General features: G+C 35.7%; 1 protein-coding gene across 1 annotated transcript in view; it reads right to left on the bottom strand.

The window, feature by feature from the left end:
* LOC129253259 (uncharacterized) overlaps positions 1-15,666 on the bottom strand; it is a 29,240-nt gene extending 13,574 nt beyond the window's left edge. The window contains exon 1 of the mRNA XM_054891558.1: positions 15,334-15,666. Coding sequence (XP_054747533.1) covers positions 15,334-15,568 — 235 coding nt within the window. The 5' untranslated portion in view covers positions 15,569-15,666. The remainder of the gene's footprint in view (positions 1-15,333) is intronic.
* Between the last annotated feature and the right edge of the window lie 7,321 nt (positions 15,667-22,987).

Here is a 22,987-nt window from a genome sequence, read left to right as displayed (position 1 = left end):
TGGTCAAATGTCTACGGGAATTTTCAGGTAAACCAGGGGAATTTAGCTCCTGGCGGAAAAGTGTGGACAGGATCTTAAGAGCATACGAAACTTTGAAAGACACTCCTAAATATTTTTCCATCCTACACATTATACGTCATAAAATCGTCGGCGATGCTGACACCGCTTTGGAGTCCTACAGTACTCCGTTAGACTGGGCTCAAATCCGCAAATGCTTAATGATGCATTATTCGGATAAGAGAGATATTGGTACACTTGAGTACCAATTGACCACCTTGGCTCAACGACAAGATGACATTGCAACTTTTTACCAAAAAGTTTACCAACACCTTTCGCTTATTTTAGACAAGATCTCATGCTTGGATCTTGGCGACGAGTCCATAAGGACGATGACGAACTCATATCGGGAGAAAGCTCTCGATACATTCATCAGGGGACTAAATGGCGACTTACCGCGACTCCTTAGCATCCGTGAACCTACAACCTTGCCTCAAGCCCTTCATCTCTGTCAAAAATTAGACAACATGTCCTTTCGTATGAACCATGCACATAACGTGCATAGATCATTAAATCAACCGCCGCCGCGACCTCCACGGCAAAATATGTCAAACAACCGCCCTTTTTATCCTGAACTTACATATGCGGTATCCCCGCAACGGTATAACTATCCTCCGAGACAAGTAAACAATTACAACAATAGGCCATTTAACACGACACCCCGGACGCAACCGAACCAGGGTAATCCAACGTATTATAATAGTAGACCAAATTATAATTATCAGTCTAACAACAACTTTGGAATACGCCCCCAACAACAATTAAATCAAGGATTCAACAATCGCTCCAACTTACCCCCAAAACCACCAGTCGCAATGGATGTAGATTCTTCTCTACACTCTAGACAGATTAACTACCAAAATAGGCCAAGTCCTAATCAAAACACTCAACCGCAGAAACGTCCACTATCTTCTCAATATATTCGCCCTCCGAATAAAATGCAACGTACTTTTCACGCAAATGCAGTGTCACAAAATGTAACCAATTATCCTACAGAGCCAAACCCAAATCAGAGTTATTACGGTAATTCACATGACGACTACTACGAAGCAATGCAGCATGTAATCGGAGCTCCAGAAGGGCAAAGCAATTTGAATACTAGCGAACAAAACCACTCCGAAGTAGACCTAATTAATTTTTTAGACTAACGCCGTCCTCACTTCCGTACTATGAATTTACAACAAGGCGTGGGGACCAATTGGATTTTCTTATTGACACAGGATCCAATAAGAACTATATTCAATCAACTAGGATAAGAAATCCACTACCAAATAAGCCATTTAAAGTAGAATCAGTTGCGGGTAATATTGAAATAACACATCATACATTTATAGAAATTTTCGGACCAAATATAGAAAAAATTAAGTTCTTTATTCTGCCACCCCTGAATTCTTTTCATGGGATCATCGGCAACGACACCCTCAGAAAACTAAAAGCGATCATAGATACCGAAAAAGGCACAATGACGATTTTTCCAGGGATTGTTATCCCACTCAAGCAGCGAATATCCCAGCAAGTTAATAATGTCAAATTAGAAATTCCACATCTCCCTGAAGAGCATCAACGGAAAATAAATAATATTATTGCAAAATGCCCAAATTTGTTTTCTGATCCTGACGAAAAATTAACATACACCACTCTAGTTAAAGGCGAAATCAGAACTATTAATGATAATCCTGTGTATTCCAAGCCTTACCCCTATCCCATGGCTTTGAAGGCAGAAATAGAAAAGCAAGTGGAAGAACTCCTTGACAACGGAATTATAAGAAAATCTAAATCTCCATATAACTCTCCTGTGTGGATAGTTAACAAAAAACCAGATGCATCCGGCGAGAGGAAATACCGTATGGTTATTGATTATCGAAAGCTCAACTCAGTAACCATCCCAGATAAATACCCCATTCCCGAAATTAACGAGGTCCTAGCAAACCTCGGTAACAACAAATTGTTTACAGTAATTGACCTCAAAAGCGGGTTTCATCAAATTCCGCTACGGAAGTCAGATATAGAAAAGACTGCCTTTTCCGTTAATAATGGAAAGTATGAATTCCTCCGCCTACCCTTCGGGCTGAAGAATGCCCCCGCAACCTTCCAAAGAGCACTAGATGATATCCTTCGTCAACATATAGGAGTCAGATGTTACGTCTACATTGACGACGTTATAATTTTCGGCAGGAACGAGGAAGAGCATTTGGAAAATCTTGAAATGGTATTTAAAACATTAGAAAGTGCGAATATGAAAGTACAATTAAGCAAATGCGAATTCGCCAAACAGGAAGTAGAATTCCTAGGATATGTCATCAGTTCAGAAGGAATAAAAACAAACCCCAAAAAGGTTGAAGCCGTTGCAAAATTCCCAATTCCCCGTACTCTGAAGGAGTTGAGATCTTTCCTAGGAATGTCAGGCTATTACAGGAGATTTATTAGGGATTACTCCAAAATTGCCAAGCCCTTGACGACGCTACTTCGCGGAGAAGCTGGAAATACTTCAAAAAGAAACTCAAGGAAGTTAGAAATAAACCTTAATAAGGAAGCTATCGAATCATTCAATAAGATTAAAAATGCTCTAATATCAAGGGATATTATCCTGGCACATCCCAACTTTGAAAAAGACTTCGAACTTACAACGGATGCATCCGACTTTGCTATAGGAGCCGTCCTATCGCAAGAAAATCGCCCAATAACCTTCATCTCGAGGACTCTTAATAAAACGGAAGAAAGTTATGCAACTAACGAGAAAGAGATGCTTTCTATAATCTGGTCTTTAAACAACCTAAGAAGCTATCTGTACGGTTCGAAGAAAGTAAAAATAATTACCGACCACCAACCATTGACCTATGCACTCAGCCACAAAAACGCAAATAGCAAAATGAAGAGATGGAAAGCGATATTAGAGGAGTATAATCATGAATTATTATATAAACCGGGAAAATCAAACGTAGTAGCAGATGCACTTTCGAGGATACTAAACCAAGTCAACTCGCTTACGCCTACTACCCATAGTGACGAAAGTTCAGGCCATGACCTTATACCCTGTACAGAAGCGCCAGTGAATGCCTTCAAGAACCAAATTTTCCTTGAGGAAGCGGACACAGCTTCGTACCAGTTTAAGATAGTTTTTCCAACGATGCATCGTCACGTAATCAAGGAGCCACAGTTCAATGAGCAAAATATTTTGGCGCTCCTCAAAAGATATCTGAATCCATCGATTATAAACGGAATTCATACAAATGAGAGAACGATGGGTTTAATCCAAAACATCTATCCACTACATTTTAGAAACTTCAAATGCCGATATACACAAAAAATAGTTGAGGACATTGTTAACGAACAAGAACAGGAAGAAATTATCCTGAGGGAGCACTTAAGAGCCCACAGAAACGATAAAGAGAATAAAATTCAAATTCTTGAAAAAAGTTATTTTCCCGGTATGACGAACAAGATTAAGCGGCTTGTAGCCAATTGCACGGTATGCAAAGAAAGTAACTACGAAAGACACCCCAACCAACCAAAACTGGCAGCAACTCCACTACCAACTTTCCCTGGTCACACAATACACATAGACATATTCCTGACAGAGGGTAAAAGAGTTATGACCGCTTTAGATAAGTTTACGAAATACGCGGTAACAAAAATGTTAAATAGCAGATCTATAGAAGACGTTAGAAGACCTTTAAGAGAAATTCTGTTCTCCTTTGGCGTCCCGAAAGTTGTCGTAATAGATAATGAGCCATCACTCAACTCTAATTCAATTATGTTTATGATGAGGGACGAGCTAGCAATTGAAGTCTATACTACTCCACCTTATAAAAGTCAGGCAAATGGACAAGTGGAAAGATTCCATTCCACGCTGACGGAAATAATGCGCTGCATTAAGGAGAATGGCGGGCATAGAAATTTCGAGGAGCTGCTAGAGAGGGCAGTATCTGAATACAACCACAGTGTCCATTCCGTTACCGAAAAGAGACCTGTAGATCTATTTTTTTGCAGAAACGTGACCTTCACACCAGAAGACATTGAAAGGACACGTCAAAACAATTTAGAAAAGATAGCACAAAAACAAAGAAAGGACATCGACTACCACAATAAAAACAAACAAGAAAATAAAATATATTTACCGGGACAGGTAATTTTTGTTAAGAAAAATAGAAGATTAGGTACTAAGCTAAGTAAACCTTATAGCAAAGAAATAGTTAAGGAAGATAGGAATAGCACGTTAGTGACTGAAAGAGGACAAATCATTCACAAGAGCAGAATACGGAACTAACTACAACATTTTTTTTTTCAGGTTTTTTTTACCACTGTGCCTCGCAGAGGTGCAGATACTAGACTACTCGAACTCCCAATTAATCACAATAGAAAAAGGAACAGCAAAACTACAGACAGGACAATTTAGGATAATACACGAAATAGATATTGACAAATACACAGAAATCCTGGAACATATAGAAGCAACGGCAAAAACAGAAACATTCTACAGAAACCCGAACTACCCCTTCATATCACTTTTAATAACTCAAATAAAGGCCCATATTAATAACCTAAGAACAGATAGGAAATCTAAAAGATCACTAAATTTTTTGGGCAGTGCATGGAAATGGATTGCAGGAAGTCCAGACCATGAAGACCATGAAATAGTTGTAAACAAATTAAATAACCTTCTAGAAAATAACAATAATCAAGTTCTTATTAATAAGCTTACGATAGAAAAAGTTAATGAAATCACAAATATCACAAACCATATTATGAAAGATATGCAAAACAACGAAGGTAAAGAAATAGAATCATTTTTGAAATTAAAATACAAATTAGAAATTATGAAAGAGGAAATCGTAAATATCGCTTATGCGATACATTGGGCAAAAGCCAATATAATAAATTCATACATAATGTCAACCGAAGAAATCGATATTGCAAAAAAAATTTTTGATAAAGATAACATCCCGTTTGTAAATTTGGACGAAGCTCTGGAATTTTCTGAAATTAAAATAGCGACTAATGGCAAGACAATCATTTATATTATAAGTTTACCAACTGTGGAAAATCAAATTTGTCAAACTATTGATATCAGAGCGGTAAAGAAAAACAACAATATTAACAAAATCAGTTTCAATTCAATTCTTAACTGCGAAAAAATTATTTATGGAATAAAAAGCAATTGTAAAGAATATAACTCATTACAAATATGTTTAAGGGATAATTTGCTAGATTTAAGTAATGATTATTGTATTAGTAACCTTTTAACAAGTCGTTTGCCAAACTGCACAGTCACAAATAGCCAGCACATCCCAGACTTCGAGGAGCTGTCACCTGGAGTTATATTCCTAAACGATTTCAGGGGCGGTGTCCTAATAAATGAAGACTATACAACTCTTAACGGTACTTTTGTGATTCACTTCAATAACGCCACCATTCAAATCAACGGAAAGAAATTTTTCAATGGGCAAAAATCAACGAACAAACCCCTACCTGCTATTCTCCAACCAATATCGATATCAAACAGAAGTGAAGAAATTCTTTCTTTAGAAATGCTAAAACAATTAAATTTCAATAATACAAAAGAAATTAGACTAACAGGATCGTCATATCGGCTCAAGTATGCTGCAAGCATCAGCGTTATGATAATACTTATAATCATTGCCATATTTTCAAACAAATTAATCCTGTCACCTAGGAAAAACAAAGAAACACGGTCCATCGATTTAACGGAGGCTGCAATAAAAGGACTTAACCAAATTTTCAACAAGACTTCAAACGAGGACGTTTGAATCTTAGGGGGGGGTTTGTTACCATGACACATGTTCATGGCACATAATATAATATCATGTATCATATTGTGAACATATCACAAAGTTGCGTCTCACGGGTAAACGACACCACACGCGCAAGACTAAAGCGCTGACCGTGCATTTCCCAAACTTACGAATTTTCCCAGCACATGCTGATGCAACGTGACCTGGCCAAATTCTAGTTGTAATATAGAAGTAAGAATATTTTGTAAATTTAGTTTTTAAGTGAACAATAAACAGAAAAGACGTGGACTCCTGTCCACGCAATATTTTTTAAAAACTCAAATTAATAAATGAAAATTTAACTTACATATCTCTCTACTAGAGTCCTATTTATGGCTTCATATGTGGTGTTATCGTCTTTTTTTGCGTTCTTTAAAAAAAAATTCCTCGCAGATTGTTTTCTCATTTTTTGAGGTATTTCAAACAAAAAATAAAATTTGTAAATAAACTGACAAACTTATAAACACCAAAATATAAATCTTAAAATGATTAATTAAAAAATTAATTTACTTTATTATATATTTATATTTATATTACACAAGTCTACAAATAAACCAATTTTCAGAAAAATGTTTGGCAATGCTCCGGCTCTGAAAGTATTCGATGCGGTACCAGCTGGTGGTAGCAATGTTTCTCAAAAACTTTTAGCAGTTTCAATGTTTAATTTTTCTAATCTCTTCATTGTTTCGGTCGCCCCTCGGCAGGCAATGTAATTCTGTCATGAAAAAGCTCTTCATAAAAAACTATTTCCCTCCGAACGGCAGGCTTAAAACTGTTGAATAACATCAAGACGCGCACCACAAATAGGAGGAAGAGCTGGGCCAAATACCTAACGGAAGTGTACGCGCCGATAATTATTTTATTTTTTTTAAGAGCTCGACTGCGTTTGTATTCGAACTTGTCTCCGATTCATGCTGATCAATTTGAAGCATGCACACTGTAGCTCTCAATTGATATATGTAGCTCAGTATTCTACCAGATCGTCTTTGGCAGTGTTTACATATGCGTTAAAAGTATCCATATTAATACTTTTCACAGTGGTTACAACTATATTGTGTTCTCATCCAAACCTAGTTGGCCTAAGTATTTTTTTAGATTTCGTAAGTTTTAATACTAATCTGTCTTTCTTGGTGTCTTTCTCTGGTGAGCCCCCAATGCTAAATCTTATTATTTATGAGCGGATATCGGACATAGGAAACCATCAATTACTTACTACAGGGTCAGGCACTCGAAGTGTAACCAACTTCAGACCGCTCGCGCAGCTGATGCCCAACACTTTCTCTGTTAGTTGGCTAAATGGCAGTACGGAGTATTTTTTACAACCGGGAGTAAACGTGAAAAAAGAAAATCAGTAATGGATTTCAAACGGAATAGTGTGATTGCATTATATTTGGCTGGAAAACACAGCCAGCGATTGTTCGTGAGCTCGAGCACTTTAAAGTAAATAAAGTTTTTGTTTATCGCACCATTACTCGTTACAATGATACGGGTAGCATCGCGAAACGTCATGGAAGTGGTCATCAAAAGACTGCAACGTCACGTGAAATGGTTAAAAAAGTGAATATGCGACTTGAGCGAAATCTCCGGAAATCACCAGCAGGTAGCACCGACCACAGGTAATGACTGGGGCCGCTGTAACCGCAGATGGGCGCTCTCCAATAGTTTTCATCAAGTCTGGCGTCAAGGTTAATACGAAATATTAGTGGGAAAGTATTCTGGAGGTTGAACATATCAACAGGACTCGGCACCGTCTCTCAAAGCTCGAGTGAACCAAGAATGGCTAAAAAACAACGTTGCGAACTTCATAACGTCCACACAATGGCTCTCAAACTCACCAGAAGAAAACCGATGAATTATTCTCTTTGGACCATTTTGGAGAACAAAGTGCGAACAAAAAGACTCAATAGTCTCGAGGCGCTGAAAAAAGCCGTTGTCTGCGAGTAGACCAAACTACCTCAAAGTTACATTCGGGCAGGTTGAGATTCGTGTCTGAACCTCCTCAAGGCCATAGTCAAGGCAAAAGGTGGTCATATCGAGCAAAAGTAAATTGATTCTTAATTTTGTATTATTTTCACACATTTTTTACTTTGAATTCAATAAAAGAAATTTTCCAAACTAAATTTATGGCCTTTTTAATTGGTTACATTTCGAGTGCCGGCCCTGTAGCTCCCTGCTCGGAGTATGTTCGATTGTTAGATCAAGGACCTCTTTGCGTACGATAGTTACAAAAGTTGGTGTATTACTCATATTAAAAATTTTGATTGAAGTTTGTTGGTTTGAAATTTTGGGTTATATGGCTTTTGTTGTGGTAGAAACTAATTTTTTTTTAAGAAATGAAAATTAAATTGAAATTAAAATAAATGAATAGAGAAAACTTTGATATATGTTGCGCTACTATTATTTTGAACTCAAGTGTACATATATTCTTAAACGATAAGTTTGGTCAGTAACAAAGAATTTTTTATGGTATGCATATGTATGTATGTAATTTCTGTATGTATATACGTGTCCATATACAGTTTATGAATGAAATCGGAAAGTTGAACTGGTCGCTGTTTTCAATGGCGAATAACTTTATTTATCACATATAGAATAGAGGTCATGTAGTGATTATAAGAAAAATAAAATTGCTGTAGCCACTGGCTCTTGGAAAATCAAATTTTACAATAACAAATACTACTATTGTTGAGTTATAAGTTATTTACCAAATGGCAACTAAATTCTCACTTTTCTTCAAATGAATTACAATTTTTGTGTCTTTATCTGTAATGAAATATGAAATATCAAGTTTTTGTTTGTCATGATTGTCGAGCGTCCCCTATACCGTAAATTAATCTCTAAATATGAATCCGCATTGTTATGAAATTTTTCATTATAAAAGTCATATAATTTGCCTTTATGTACATATGCCAAGTTTAGATACGACTTTTCAACTTTTGATGGTATGAAAACTTAATTTTTCCATATAAATAGCATTTTTAGTAAAACCGTAAGAGTTGAGCTGAAAAAAGGTCTTAGTGGTGCGGAACAAGAATATTCAAGTAGTTAATTTTCAAAGTTTTCAACACAACCTCATACTGCCATTAACTCCAGACAACTACTCACCATTTTTTCATACCCGATATTTACTATGTATCCTAATGGAGTGGAGATATAAATTTATACAAATATAAGCATGTACTTTTATAAAGTTTTTCGATAAGAGCGAGTCGAAATAGAACAAAACGTACATTTTGTGAGGTATTATCAAAATTCTATTTTATTTGAAATACACATGTATAAATGAGATGAACATCATTCAAATTCGCACGTTGGCACGGATCCGGGAGGTCCAGTTTTCAATGTCGTTTACCCGACTAAAGCATTGGGCTGGGTTTCGTTGATTTTGAATTGGAGACCATCGCACAGTGATTTAAACAATAGACAAAAATCAAAAAATTAAAAGCAATATTTTAGAAAAACTAAAATGGAAATAAAATCTTCATTATATTGCTCAAATAAAATCACCTTATGTTTATTTTTATTTTTTGTTTCCTTATCAGTAAAATTATGATAAAGTCTACCTAAATAAAATCCTATTTTGTTTTTTTAGATTTGATCAACATTTGTTATTGTATGGAAGTTCGTTCTGAACGTTTCGATATTTTATAGTTTGACTCGTTTATTATGGCAAATATTTAGCAAGGTATGTCAATATTTTAATATATGTTTGGTATTTTTCTTAATTTTTTTTGTAAAGTAGTCATTATTTTTAGAAAACTCTATTTTTGGTAAAAGGTCCCAAAAGGTGCCTTTCCAAATTTGTTGTTATTTGATATTTTAAACTGTTGTGTTTTTAAAGGTATAGGTCTTTTTTTGCGCAAAGTTGTACTTTATTCCGAATTTTTATTTTTTAGGTACTTTGTCAAATATAAAAAATAAAGATTTGGTGGATACATGGATTTCATTGCCCAAAAAAACAAAGGAAGAATAAGTTAGTTGAAAAGGTTCTAAACCTAATGAGACTTCAGACTGTCACGAAAGCAACTAAGCGGGAATTTGAAAAATCGGTTGGAATTTTTCGTGGAAAAATAAATATTAAATGGCAAAAAAATTTTCGCAGAAAAGAACAGCTTTTAGCAAAAGAAAGCAAATGGCTTAACTCTGAAATATATATGACCTCATCACTAAAAGCTATTTTAAGAAAACCAGCTGTTCCAGGTAACAATTTTGCTGAACAAAGTACTTCTCGTGAAAGACCTTATGTAGCTTTTGGGGGGTCAAGTGAGAAAACTAAAAAGAGGCGAATTGAAGAACTGGTCTCAAAATACACCTTGGAGGAGCTAGCTTTTGAAATAACGGGCATTGATGAGGATTTGATTTTTAAATTTTCTCAAATATTACGTGTTGTGTCTTCTGGAAAGCAAATTAACATCGACAATTTTCGAGAACTTTTAAATACTACAAGAGAGCTTTACATTGAATTGTATGACTGGTTTTATATGCCTTCCAGTGTCCATAAATTATTAGTTCATGGCGAAGAGATCTTTAAACATTTTGATTTACCAATAGGGCAACTGGCAGACGACGCACTTGAAGCTAGGCAAAAGGAGGTACGAAATAGTCGTCTTTATCATACACGAAAAAATTCTAGAATAAACACTAATAAAGATATTATGACATATTTACTAGTAACATCAGACCCCTTTATATCTTCTCTGAGAAATACTACCACTTCGCATTCTTTTAATTTTTCGGATATTAAAACCTATATTTTAGAGGAAAATGTAAATCAATTTGATTTAGAAAATATTTCAGATAGTGACTTACTATATTAAATAATTTTCTTTTTCTTCCTTTCCTATGTTCAGTATATTTTTTTGTACTACTGAAAAATATTTTTTTTTATTATTTAAAGTTTATTATATAAAGTTGGTGAATGCGTTAAAAATATTCCTAGCTAATTAAAGAGGAAACATAATTTTGATTTTTTGAAATGTATAGTAAAAATTATTGTTTTAAATAAATTAATATTATTAAAAGTTCAATGTTTAATATTCTTAAATTTTTCGTTTATACTTCCTGCCTCCTAATTTAGCCCAGAACTTTTTTTTCATGCTACAGTTGTAACTCTATACATGAGCTACACAACTGCTTTTATTAAATTAAAATCGGTAAAGTAATACAGGAGTAGTGATTTTTGTCCGATTAGCCCATATACCTGAATCACTGTGCATCGGTCGGATGCTGCCTTTTAGCATAGAATTGGGATTTCAGGGTAGAGTTCTAGATATCTGGATATCGAACAGTGCGCGAAACTCTCTACTCGCTCGAATGCCTTTCGAAATTTTCGAGCTTTTTGAAAATTTGAACACCTAAACAAAAATTGACTATTTTATTTTTCAACGGTTGCTTTTTAGCTTTCTCGTACGTGTGTACATTTCTAAAACTCAAGCAAACTTTATTGCATATACATTATATCCTTCATTTTCCATCCAAGCACAATTTTAAAAATTAAAATCTGACAAATTTCTTCATTTAGTTGCTTATGAATCGACTACTCTGAGTAAAAATTAATATACCTTAATGAAACTTGATGTAAATGTTTGGAACGGCAATGAGATTGTGGTTATTTAAAATACTGTTATCGAAATAAATTTACAATCATGTCCATCTTCCATGCAATTGTAATAAGGTAAGCGCGCTAAAACTAGAACTCCATATCAAACATACCAGACGTGGTGGCTTTCTTCAATTTATTCAACTGTAAGATTTGTCGTCTGAAGAAAGCACTGAAAACCTTAACGTCCGGAATGTTTCATATGAAGTTCAAGATGGAGATTGTAATCTTGCAATTTAAACATTTTCAAATTTCATGGATGGGCCTAATAGGGCGGATTGTCTAATGTTGGCATGCCGTATTTTCATAGAAATCTCTTTATAAAATATAAGGAACTGGACGGCGTATCGATTTGCTCTACTGTTGCATCTAAAATATATTCGGCGAAACAAAACAAAAAGAAAAGGAAAAATACTTGAACACTTGCTGTATTGTAAAAAAAGCTTACTTCCTCTATAGCAAGCAGCGTCACAAGGAAAATACTTGTCGGAGGAATAAAAAATTTAAATTAACATTTATCACAAATATTCAAATCGTCTATTAGACTGAGTTTGTCGTTTGCAACTTAGGTTAGGGTTAGGTTGACCTGGTTAACTTGCAGTTGTGCATAGACACCGGTTCGGTTCATAGCGATACTAGATGGAGTTCTTTAGTTAGTTGAAGCTCTTCAGCGTTTTGAAATAGTTTATCCACATGGTGCCCGTTTCTATTGCGAAATTAAGAACACATTTCCAGCCCACTGCTGAGATGTATTCCAATCTGTCAAACTGTGGTGCCCCCAAATATTTTAAGCGTGGTTGGAATAACGCAGGACATCCGCGAAGGAGATGCTGTACAGTTTCTCTTGAGTCCTGCTCCCAACATTTCTTGCATTCCTCGCTTTCCGAGATTCCTATCTTATAAGCCTACTCACCTACTGCGCTATGTATCGTCAGCACGCTATCTTGTCCTGAATTTTCTGATCACGTTTTCGTCTAGTTTGTTGTATAATATTCATATTGTCTTTGGTAATTCGTTAACAAGATCCGAAGATAGAGATATGCCGTTTTTCGCTATATCGTCTATTCAATATCTTATTTCTCATCTCATTCCTTTCAATGCCTTTACGACCAGGAACCCAATAGAAATGGTATTTCCAAATCACTTCCAACCTTTTGAACGTTACACTAAGCGATGCAATTGCTTCAACGGCTGCCTGACTAATTATTATGTGTACAATTTAACCTTGGAGTTGGGCGCAGTAGTAACACAGGCTAGGTCTGCGTGGAATACACTGCAGTAGTATGGAAGCTTATAGGCCTTCCTTAAATCTAACTCTGGGCGGTACATCCCAGCGCATTTGCAACTTAAAAAAAAGAGTAAAATATGCTATCAAAAAACTGGCGAAAGGCAATCAAAAATAGTCAAATGGACAAATTGAGACGATTAGAAACAAGGAAACCACAAATAAATTCAATACCACTGAAATACAAAGACAGCATCTGCCAGTGTAAAAAAAATCAAGTGCCCCATATTTTGTGATCGATTGCGTACATTAAATGGAAGAAGCCACTTTACAAACCCTCACAAACATATGCATTGGGCAACCGAATGGAAAAAATTGTTTTTCTTAAATGAGAAGAAATTCAATTCAGACCGATCTGACTCCGTAAGTTGTTACTGGCATGATCTTCGAAGTAATCATATTCAGATGATGAAAATAAACTTTCACAGTGGGATCATTATGGTATTTGCGACATTATTTGCAATTGCAAAAGCTCAGATTTTTTTGTTCTCCAAAAATTTATTCGGTCATTTGCCATAAAATTCTAGAAGTTTTAGTTAGTTTAGTCAGTTTTATGAGAGAAAACGAGTAATGACGGCAATGACCCTGTGTATAGTTGGCGTTGCTTCACAACTGCTTCAGAGCAGTAATGAGTCTAAGTTTAAACGAATATGTGTCACTGTATATCTTTTCAAATTGCTTGGTTGTAAAATTTTATATTATCATACTGTACGCCACCAGCACTGTAAGATTGCAATATTGCAATTTAAACATTTTGAAATTTCATTAGTAAATAATTTATAGTCACATTTTCACATTATTATAAGCTTTAAACACTTTTTTTATAAACTCTGATCTTACCACTTCACAGATTTTCAAACATTTACTCTACTCAAAGTAGAGGAAGAAGCTGAAACTTATGTACTAAAATTCACAATCGCGATCACCCTGCTAGAAACAAATGGACTCCATTTAAATTCCTATTTGAACCAAATGAGTTGCACCTAAGCGATTCTCGCTTGAGCGAGTTTGGTCGAGTTGAACCAAGCGCGCCAGTTGTTTCTTTCTCGAATTAACTGGCGCCAGTTGGACACACCAAGTCAAGCCAAGTCCTTCTCCACCTTATATTTTTCTTATATTTCCTATTCCTCTTTCTATGCTACCAAAAGCTCGCACCGCATCAAATAACTTCTGCTCAAATATGAACGAGACGGTATCAATAAAACGGTCCGCGGATGACATGTGGCAAAAATAAATTTTTTGTTTTTTGGTAGGACTGTTATAAGCTTACATGGCAAATTTCAGCGTGATATGTCACATAGTTTGTTTTCTGTGCTACTGTAAACAAGTCAAGTTCGAGTGTGTTCTTCGAATTTAACGATGGAAATTCAAAGAATTTGTTTGAAATTTTGTTACTCCAACAAAATTTCGGCTTCAGACGCCTTAAAAATGTTGCAGACAACCTATGGGGACTCTGCTCTATCGCGTGCACGTATTTTCCAGTGGTACAAATCGTTCAAAGAGGGCCGTACATCGGTTGAAAACTTGCCTCATGAACGTCGTCCAGCAACACCAGCAAACGACGAAAACATCGGAAAAGTAAAGGAAATTGTACTTGAAAATCGCACAAATCGCAAAATGGGTTAACGCTGAATATTATTTAGACGTCTTAAAGCGTTTGCGCGAGAACATTCGTCTTAAAAGGAAGGAATTGTGGGACAACCAGTCATGGTTTTGCATCACGATAATGCACCAGCTCACACATCACGTCTTGTTCGCGATTATTTGAACAAAAATAATGTTAATATCGTTTCGCAAGCACCGTATTCGCCTGATATGGCTCCATGTGACTTTTTCCTGTTTCCCAAGCTCAAGTTGCCGCTCCGTGGAAAACATTTTGAGACAAATGAAGTCATAAAAGAGAATTCGAAGAACACACTCGAGCTTGACTTGTTTACAGTAGCACAGAAAACAAACTATGTGACATATCACGCTGAAATTTGCCATGTAAGCTTATAATAGTCTTACCAAAAACAAAAAATTTATTTTTGCCATATGTCATCCGCGGACCGTTTTATTGATACCGTCTCGTTCATATTTGAGTAGAAGGTACTTTCGGAGACGGAGCGTTTGTACTATATTTTGAGCATTGTCAAAAAATTTTCTGAAAATTGGTTCATTTTTAGGCTTGAGTATAATAAGAAGTAAAGCAAAGAATTTGTATGTAAAAAAAAATTAAAAAAAAAAATATTTAAATGTTGAAAAAAGTAGATATTTCACTTTAAAAACTCTATACTAAAATTTAAAACATTGAATAATTCTCAATCATTTTTCCGTTTATTTATTATTATTTAAAGATTATATATAATTTTTCCATTCATTTCACTTTTGCAATTTTCTTTTTATTGAACTCAAGTCTACAGATAAACTTATTTTCCAAAAAATTTACGGCAATATCTAAAATACTTGGACCTCCGCTCTCATTCTCTGTTCGACGTTTTCTGGTCAAAGTGTTATTTATTCTATGTTCACCGCACTCCGAGACAGTTGTACTAAATATACGTACATGCATATACATACATATTATAATCTTCCATACACATTGATATTTATCCGCTTACTTTCTTTCAAAGTTTCACTCGCTTCCGTTGCATTTTCATTGTCATAAGCGACCTTTGTTAAATCGAGACACGACTGTGTGTAAATCAGTTGTATTGTTAGAAATAGCAAACAAACAATTATAAAATGACTTGTCTGTAAGTACTTTTCAAGGGAATATCCAGTTTTATCAGCATCCCTAGTCACAGTATCGCTATTATTATTATTACTAATTAATTTATACTTCGGTTGGGACATATTTTAAGTAGGGTTTCAATTAAACGCACTTTTAAAGTTATTTTTTTGATTTTTTTTTATATAAATATTAAAATTGCTTGTTGGCTATTTGTTTAATGTGTTTTTGTGGCGAACCCGCTTTTTGTACTGAACCCCTACTGATGCCCACATAGTTAAATAATATCGAAATTACAGCTTCTGTGACCACACTTTTTCTTCGACTCGAATCGAGTATTCGGGCCGAATCGACTGTGATTGGCTGTTAGAATTTTAATATTTCTTATCATTTTATAATTTTGTATTTCTACATTGGTTGACTACTGAATTTGCCACAGTAAAGGGTACTCCATGCGTTGGTTTCTTTTTAAATGGGATATACCATATGCTATTTTTACACAAATAAATTTTTGCGCTCAAATAAGCGATAGAATCTTTGTATCTTATTTTCGCGGTACGAAATTTTTGAAAACGTACTTTCGGTTTTAATGGTGTTGCCCAGCCTGTGCAGATTAATACATATTACTTCAATGACTACACCGTACCGGTGCTTAACGAAGTGCTACAACAACAACAATTAATACCGGCTAAGTCATTTGTGGAATGGAGTCAAAAATCGTGTTGTAGTTGACTGGATAAGTGACTAAGCCGAGGCAGCCATTTCATAATACAATTAATCGAAGATTTCTTTCAAACAAAGTAAAACTTATTGAAAAATATTTCAAGAAGAAAGCATGCGCTTATTACGGCATACGAGGTCGTATATGGTCGTATTCAAGGTCAGCCTTATTTGGGCTCCGGGCACAGAGATATTGAGGAAAATTGTAAAGCCGACGAGCTAGCCAGGAAAGGTACTATTTAACTAATAGGTCTATGAATAAGTTCGTGCGGTTTTTTTCGAAATTTGAATTTCGGATCATTCCCATGGCTTTTAAACGTTTGGAAATGGTTGATTGATCAACTCCCAAAGTTTTTGCAACCTCTTCTTGCGTTTGAGCCGGATCTTGATCGAGCAATTCCTCCAATTCGGTATCCATGAACTTTGGCGGCGCGGCCAAAATCACCACTTTTAAAGCGTGCAAACCACTTCTGGCACGTTCGCTCAGCTAGAGCATGCTCACCATAAACTTCCACCAAGATACGATGACTTTCGGCTGCTTTTTTCTTCATATTAAAGAATTCCCCGCAAAAACACATTATTTGGCACGAAATTCGACATTTTCAAGTGTGGTAAAAATATTGTTGTTTACGCTTCAAATAAAAAACTTATACTGACGTTTGTGCCTTACGACAGTAGCTCTCCAATGAATGTTTGGAAATGTGGATCGATGGAATAATAATCAAGTTACGCCATCTGTTGTAAAACCGCACGAACTTATCCATAGACCTATTATTTAACTGCTTAGTGATAGAAGTACCATTGGAATACCCATGGCCACAATTAAATAGTAATTACGAACAACTTTATCCAAAGGGCCAATAGGACATGGAGAGATGAAGATACATGCGTAACAGCTAAGTTAATATGGCCGCAAATAAAGAACAAAAAGACAAAGGAACTGCTTAGCCTTTCAAGAGAGGATTTCTCGAAGGTCGTGGTTTGCATAGCTGGTCACTGGCTATTTGGCAGCCATTCCTTGAGGTGATACCTTTTTGCCAGTTCTGCGGGGAGAGATAGTGAGATAGTGGGGAGGTGTTTAGCAGTACTCATGAGAGTTTCGCCTTCACGAGCGTCATCTCAGAAAAACAAAAAAAAAAGGCATTCCTTCAGACTAATAGTTTTCTCCCACGAATATTGTATGTAGAATTTAAAGAGATGAGGAATAGGAAGAAACAGTTAGGCACTTCCCTTGCAATTGTCCAGTCACAGCTAAAACCAATGCAGGTTTCCTTAGGCAGATTTTTTCAATTCTCATACGGAACTGTCTATTGTGGGAAATGGGCCAATCCTGCGCTTCAGAAGAGCCACAAAATGGCTTCACGAAGATAAACAAATGAGACTCTCGTGCCACACAGTGTTTTCACAATAGACCTTCAAAGTCTGCTTGGCGTGGGTAGAAGACATTTTAAATAAATCCATCTATATTACTCGTAAAAAAATTTATGCTCCATGAAACTTGGGATACATATTATTCTTTATTCAAGATAGTTTCGCTGGGAAATTGGGTCAATAACCATGTCAACTTCACATATAACGGTAATTTTCAAAAAATTACCCAATGTGATATCTCTGTTGTAAGTAATGCAAAATTACTCAAATTTGGTGCAAATTATAAACCTAAGAAAATAAATACGACCAAGAAAGATTTTGAAAAAATGGGTTGGGCCATACCCACTTTTGAATAAATGCATGTATTTTGAAAACGACTTAATAAAACTCGCCCAAACTTGGTTGCCTTCACCTTTTTTACATTCAACATTAATATAATATTATTGACATCCCTCACGCTCACTTTTCATAAATAAAGACGGAATTCGCGTGCGTCCGCATGATGTGTTGCAAGCTATAACTCCTATTTTTTGTGAGTTAATTTGATTTCAACAATTATCAGCCAGCCCAAATAAAATTTTAGTAGAATTAAGCGGGTACATAAATTTAGCCTAGTTATAGCCTTCCTTACTTGTTTTGTTGGGGAGTAGGGCAGATCACACCCGCATGGTGCACCCTGGATAACGCCAAATGATATGTGGCCTTAGCGACCTTCAAACCTGAACGGTGACGACCCTGCATTATCTTTGGCTGCGCTTTCATTATCCGGATTTGATCGTTGATACCTGAGCTGGTGGTTGCGGCATTATGCCACCTGAGTACGTTGGGGTGAAACTCAGTCGAAATGGCTGGTGGGCCAATGCCGTGACTGCCCCCGTCCCATTAAAACCTCCGGTTGAGATGACTCCCGCTTTGCGTCCGATCTGACACTGAACGCATGCCTCATAAGGGCGTGCGCCAAACCTAGCACGGTCTCCCTGCCTTGGCACAGATAATCACTTAGGGACGACTACATGTTCGAGTCTTGGATAGGGATTGGAAACCCTTATAAATAAAAAAAATACGTTTTTTGTTCCAGATGAGTCTAATTCGAGTTAGATGTACACCACAAATAGGATGAGGAGCTCTGTAAAACACACAAGAAAGAAGTAAGAGTCCTTTATAAATATATATGTATGTATACATATGAACCATGTACCAGAAATAAATATGTATCGACAAAAAAAAAATTAATCTAAAAACATGTACTTTTTTACCGAACTAAATTTTTAAGCAGCTTTCTTCTGATATTGTAGTATTTTCCCTACGTTCATATTATTTTTTACCTTTGAATGAGGAGTCTGTTTTTCAATAATTTCTTTGGGTAAAGTTGTAATTTTTTAACTTTGAAAACCATTTCCGTGCTATAGACTTGCCTATGACACCTTCTCCATACACATTGCAAATGAACCGGGCTGCTTCCTGGGCATTCCATTTCTAAACCTCAAAACTAATAAAAAATTAAATAACTCAAAAATACAATTAACACAGTTTTGTAGAGCAGAAAGAGTTCCATCGAATGAATACTTATCCTTTGCCAAGCAGCAAACAAATCGTTGTAAAATAAAAGAAAATATAAAAACGCTATGAACTTATTTCCAGCCCAATATATCTAGGAACTGTTACAGATACCAAAATGGGAAAAATCGGCCAAGAATCGGCGGAGTCTATAAGTAACATGCAAGTCTCGTACAAACCCACTCGTAAATGTCGGTCACTCTAAGTTATTGTATGATAATATAATATAAATAACTCAGCGGTACGAAAAAAGTGTATTGCGATAAAATTAACAATGTAGGCAATGTAATGGAATTCAAAATTACGATTCGCTTTGACTGGTCGACTGACTTGTGTTTGCCACATGCAATCATATCATATTATTGGTGACCTCACTGGTAAACAGCGTGTTTTCAGATATCATACTCAGTATTTCTTATATTTCTTATAATGGCTAGCTAGTTAAGAGATTGCATCAATTCCGCGAATTTTGTTATGTACTCAGCAACAGTTCGTATAAATAATAAAATACAAATAAGACTTTTCAAAAGTGTTTGTGTTTTTTATTTACATATTTAGCTAATTAAAAAATCCATAAGCCCCTGCTTCAATCAAAAAACGCAAATTAATATAATATTTTTATCACCACTATTTACTAAATAACATCTGTATAATCCCCATCTGGATAAGATATACAAACATACACATATGCATATATTTAGCGATTGGAGACCAAACATCTTTCTAACTAACAAGTTGGATCTCTCCTTTGGCTTACGTAGCTTCTCAATCATTTAACCCACTATACTTTGCGGAGTTGAGTTGAGTTTGCCCTATCTATTGTGCTCGAAGCGCCTTATTGGTGGAAGATAATGGTTCAACCGAGTATATATTTATCCCAACCGTTATTAATTTATACCCCTATGATGAAAAGAATCTTATAAACATCCCTGTTTAAAATTGTAAATACTTCACTATTTTGTTATAAAGGGTGATCAATTTAGAGACATCGAATTTTAAATTTAAATAAAAAACGATAATTCAAGGTGTTTGGGCAATCTTTAATACCTTTGTGTAGAACCATTCATGACATTTATTTTTTAAAGATAATTCATTTCAAACTTTGGCCGCAACTGCGCCGTAATTTGGCCATCCGTAAACACCAATTTTGAATGACCCGCTCGAGGAGATCGGTCGGTATCTCGTGAATAATCCTAGTAATGTTGACTTCCAATGCCTCAATCGCAGCTGGTTTACCCACAAAACATTCAGGCTTTACATACTCACTCAATACATAAAAGTTTAAAGGTGTGATATCACACGATCTTGGTGTCCAATCCACTGCTCCGAGACGAGAGATAAGGTGCTCACCAAAACGACGACGCCGTAAATCCATTGTTTCACGAGCTATATGGCAAGTAGCGCCGTCTTGTTGGAACCAAACGTTGTGGAGATTATGGGCTTCAATTTCTAGTATATAAAAGTCGATTATCATGTCGAGATAGCGTTCGCCATTCACTGTTAGATTGGCGCCAGCCAATTTGAAGACATATTCGCCGATTTTCGTATTACCATTGTAGGTTTTTTAAACGTTGTTGAGGTGTAAGTCTTTACATGATGAAATATCAATGAATACTGAAAAAAAATTTGTATTTAGTTTGACAGTAGTCACGTGTGATCTGTCAAAAAAAACCGTATTGGAAAAAGTACCTCCAATCTGATCCCCCTTTAAAAACATATTTCATAATATTATAGTTCATGTTATTGCTGCACGCATTTCTGCTGATTGAATGATTCAATGTTTGCTTAGAATATAGGCGGTGTAATTTCTGCACTTTCTAAATCGTCACTGCTGCCGTCATTAAACACTGTTGAAAAGCCTTTCCACTAAATCTCAAGTGAAGCATAAAATACTGATGCCAGATTTCTGTACATCTGCATTTACCTGCTCGGTACCGTTTGATTATAAATCGCATGGAAATCTACTCCGGTATACATATCATATACTTAGTCGGGCCATAAGCTCTGTTACAAGTAAAGTCCGTTGTTGATATGAAATTAAAATACTTTGTTTCATGAAGTTAATTTTATTAAACCATGTAAATATTAAAAAAAAATATATTTTATCGAAATGGTCAGCATTTGCTTTTATACAAGCCTTCACACGGCTAGACCACGGTTTGCGTTGCGGCCTGAAGCGGAATCTTGCTGGAAGATCCAACGCTCTCCGTTGAAGAGAGTACTGCTCAACTACTTTACCACGCATTCTAAGACATGCTCCTGATACACTTTTATCCTGGTCTTAACTCCTTTTTCGCAGAAATGAACAGATGTAACGTCTTTACAAGTCACTCCCCACCAAACCACTACGGAGGCTGTACCCTTGAAACAACATTTTGTGTGTCTTTTGCTTAATTTCTTCAAGAATGAAAAGAATTGCCGTTGAGCCCACCGAGTTTAATTTTCTTCAAGCACATTGTCAAAAGATTACCAGTTGAGCGACGGAAGGTTTTCATGTGGAGATCATCTCTAACATGTCTTGACATTGATCTGGTCGTACAGCTTTTATCGCTGCGCTGGTTCACGCGCGGACGACCACTTATTTTTCTGTCTGTCGCTTCAGACGTCCGGGAAAAGCGATTGATCTTGCGGTAAACAAACATTCTCGAAATATTAAGTTTTTCCAGCAGTTCGTAAACCTCACTTGCACTTTTAACACACTTACTCATATACAATGCAATCACTGCAATGCGATTTCCCTTAGCCATTCCTTTAGCTCCATTGTTAACAAGCGAAATTTGTCATTTGAGTATAATTTATGAGTAGACTAAAGTAAACATAATGGAACTTTTTTTGCGATGTTGTTACTGTCGTATTCTCTGTAAAATTCGTCATAGAATTTATGGCAAGACTATATGTATATTGTAACTATACACATATTCTTGCCTATTGTATGGTTGACCGAGCTCCTTCTCTAATTTGTAGTGCGCTTCTAATTTTTTTCCACAAAATGGGGAGACTTACAGTTTTATGCCTCCTCCAAACGGCAAATTGGTTTTTGTGATTGCTATTAGATAAACCTTTTCTATTAGTTGGTGTAACGTGCCCGAGGTTTTGAGCCCCTGTCACATACCAACCCATTCGGCTACTACCGAAACCCTTTACGTCGCATTTCGTTTTACAGATATGTAATTCTTAAAATCCGCTGCGTGTTCCATTTTGCAAGCTTTTAAAGATAGAACGAAAGAAATAATTTGGAATATTTGGCTACAGCTGAGATTAACTGATATTGAACACTCGTTTCCTTCAATCACAATTAATAACACAGGCCTGCAAAATCTCGCTTTTTTACAGTTTCTAAAACCGCTATGGGTGTTTCCTGAAGGTTTTTTTATGCTGAAAACGAATATGACCTTGAAAATGTTCCAGCACGTCAGGATTTTTGGCAATTTGAGGTTAAATAGTCAAAAATGCAGATTTTGGCCATTTTTTAAATTTTTTTGAGCAAGGTAAAGTTTTTTTTAATTTTCCACAACGGCATCGCAAAGTACTACTCTTTAGCTTTAAGGTCCTTTTTTAAAAATATTTTTACGATTAATATAAAAAAAGTTATTCTATTTTGAATTATTGGAGAGTTTAAGATATGCAAATTCAACCTTTCTAACTCTCTAACGCCCCTGTAAAGGGCGAATTCAAAATAGTATCACGCAGGACTGTGAAATATATCCGATACATTTTGGTACATAAACTATATTTTTACTTAATTGTAAAATGTGAAAAATTGATGGGTGATATAACTTTTTAATAATTTTTTTCGTAATCAGGACACCAAATTACAAAGTAATTAGTTAAAATTATCGAAAAAGTTTTTTTGTTGTTGGCCTGTGTAATTAATTAATTTCAAATTGAGATGCATT

The sequence above is a fragment of the Anastrepha obliqua genome, chromosome 1, assembly GCF_027943255.1.
Source record: "Anastrepha obliqua isolate idAnaObli1 chromosome 1, idAnaObli1_1.0, whole genome shotgun sequence".
Taxonomy (NCBI): Eukaryota; Metazoa; Arthropoda; class Insecta; order Diptera; family Tephritidae; genus Anastrepha; species Anastrepha obliqua.
The sequence above is the reverse complement of the archived record's forward strand: the minus strand, read 5'-3'. Positions and strand labels throughout refer to the sequence as shown.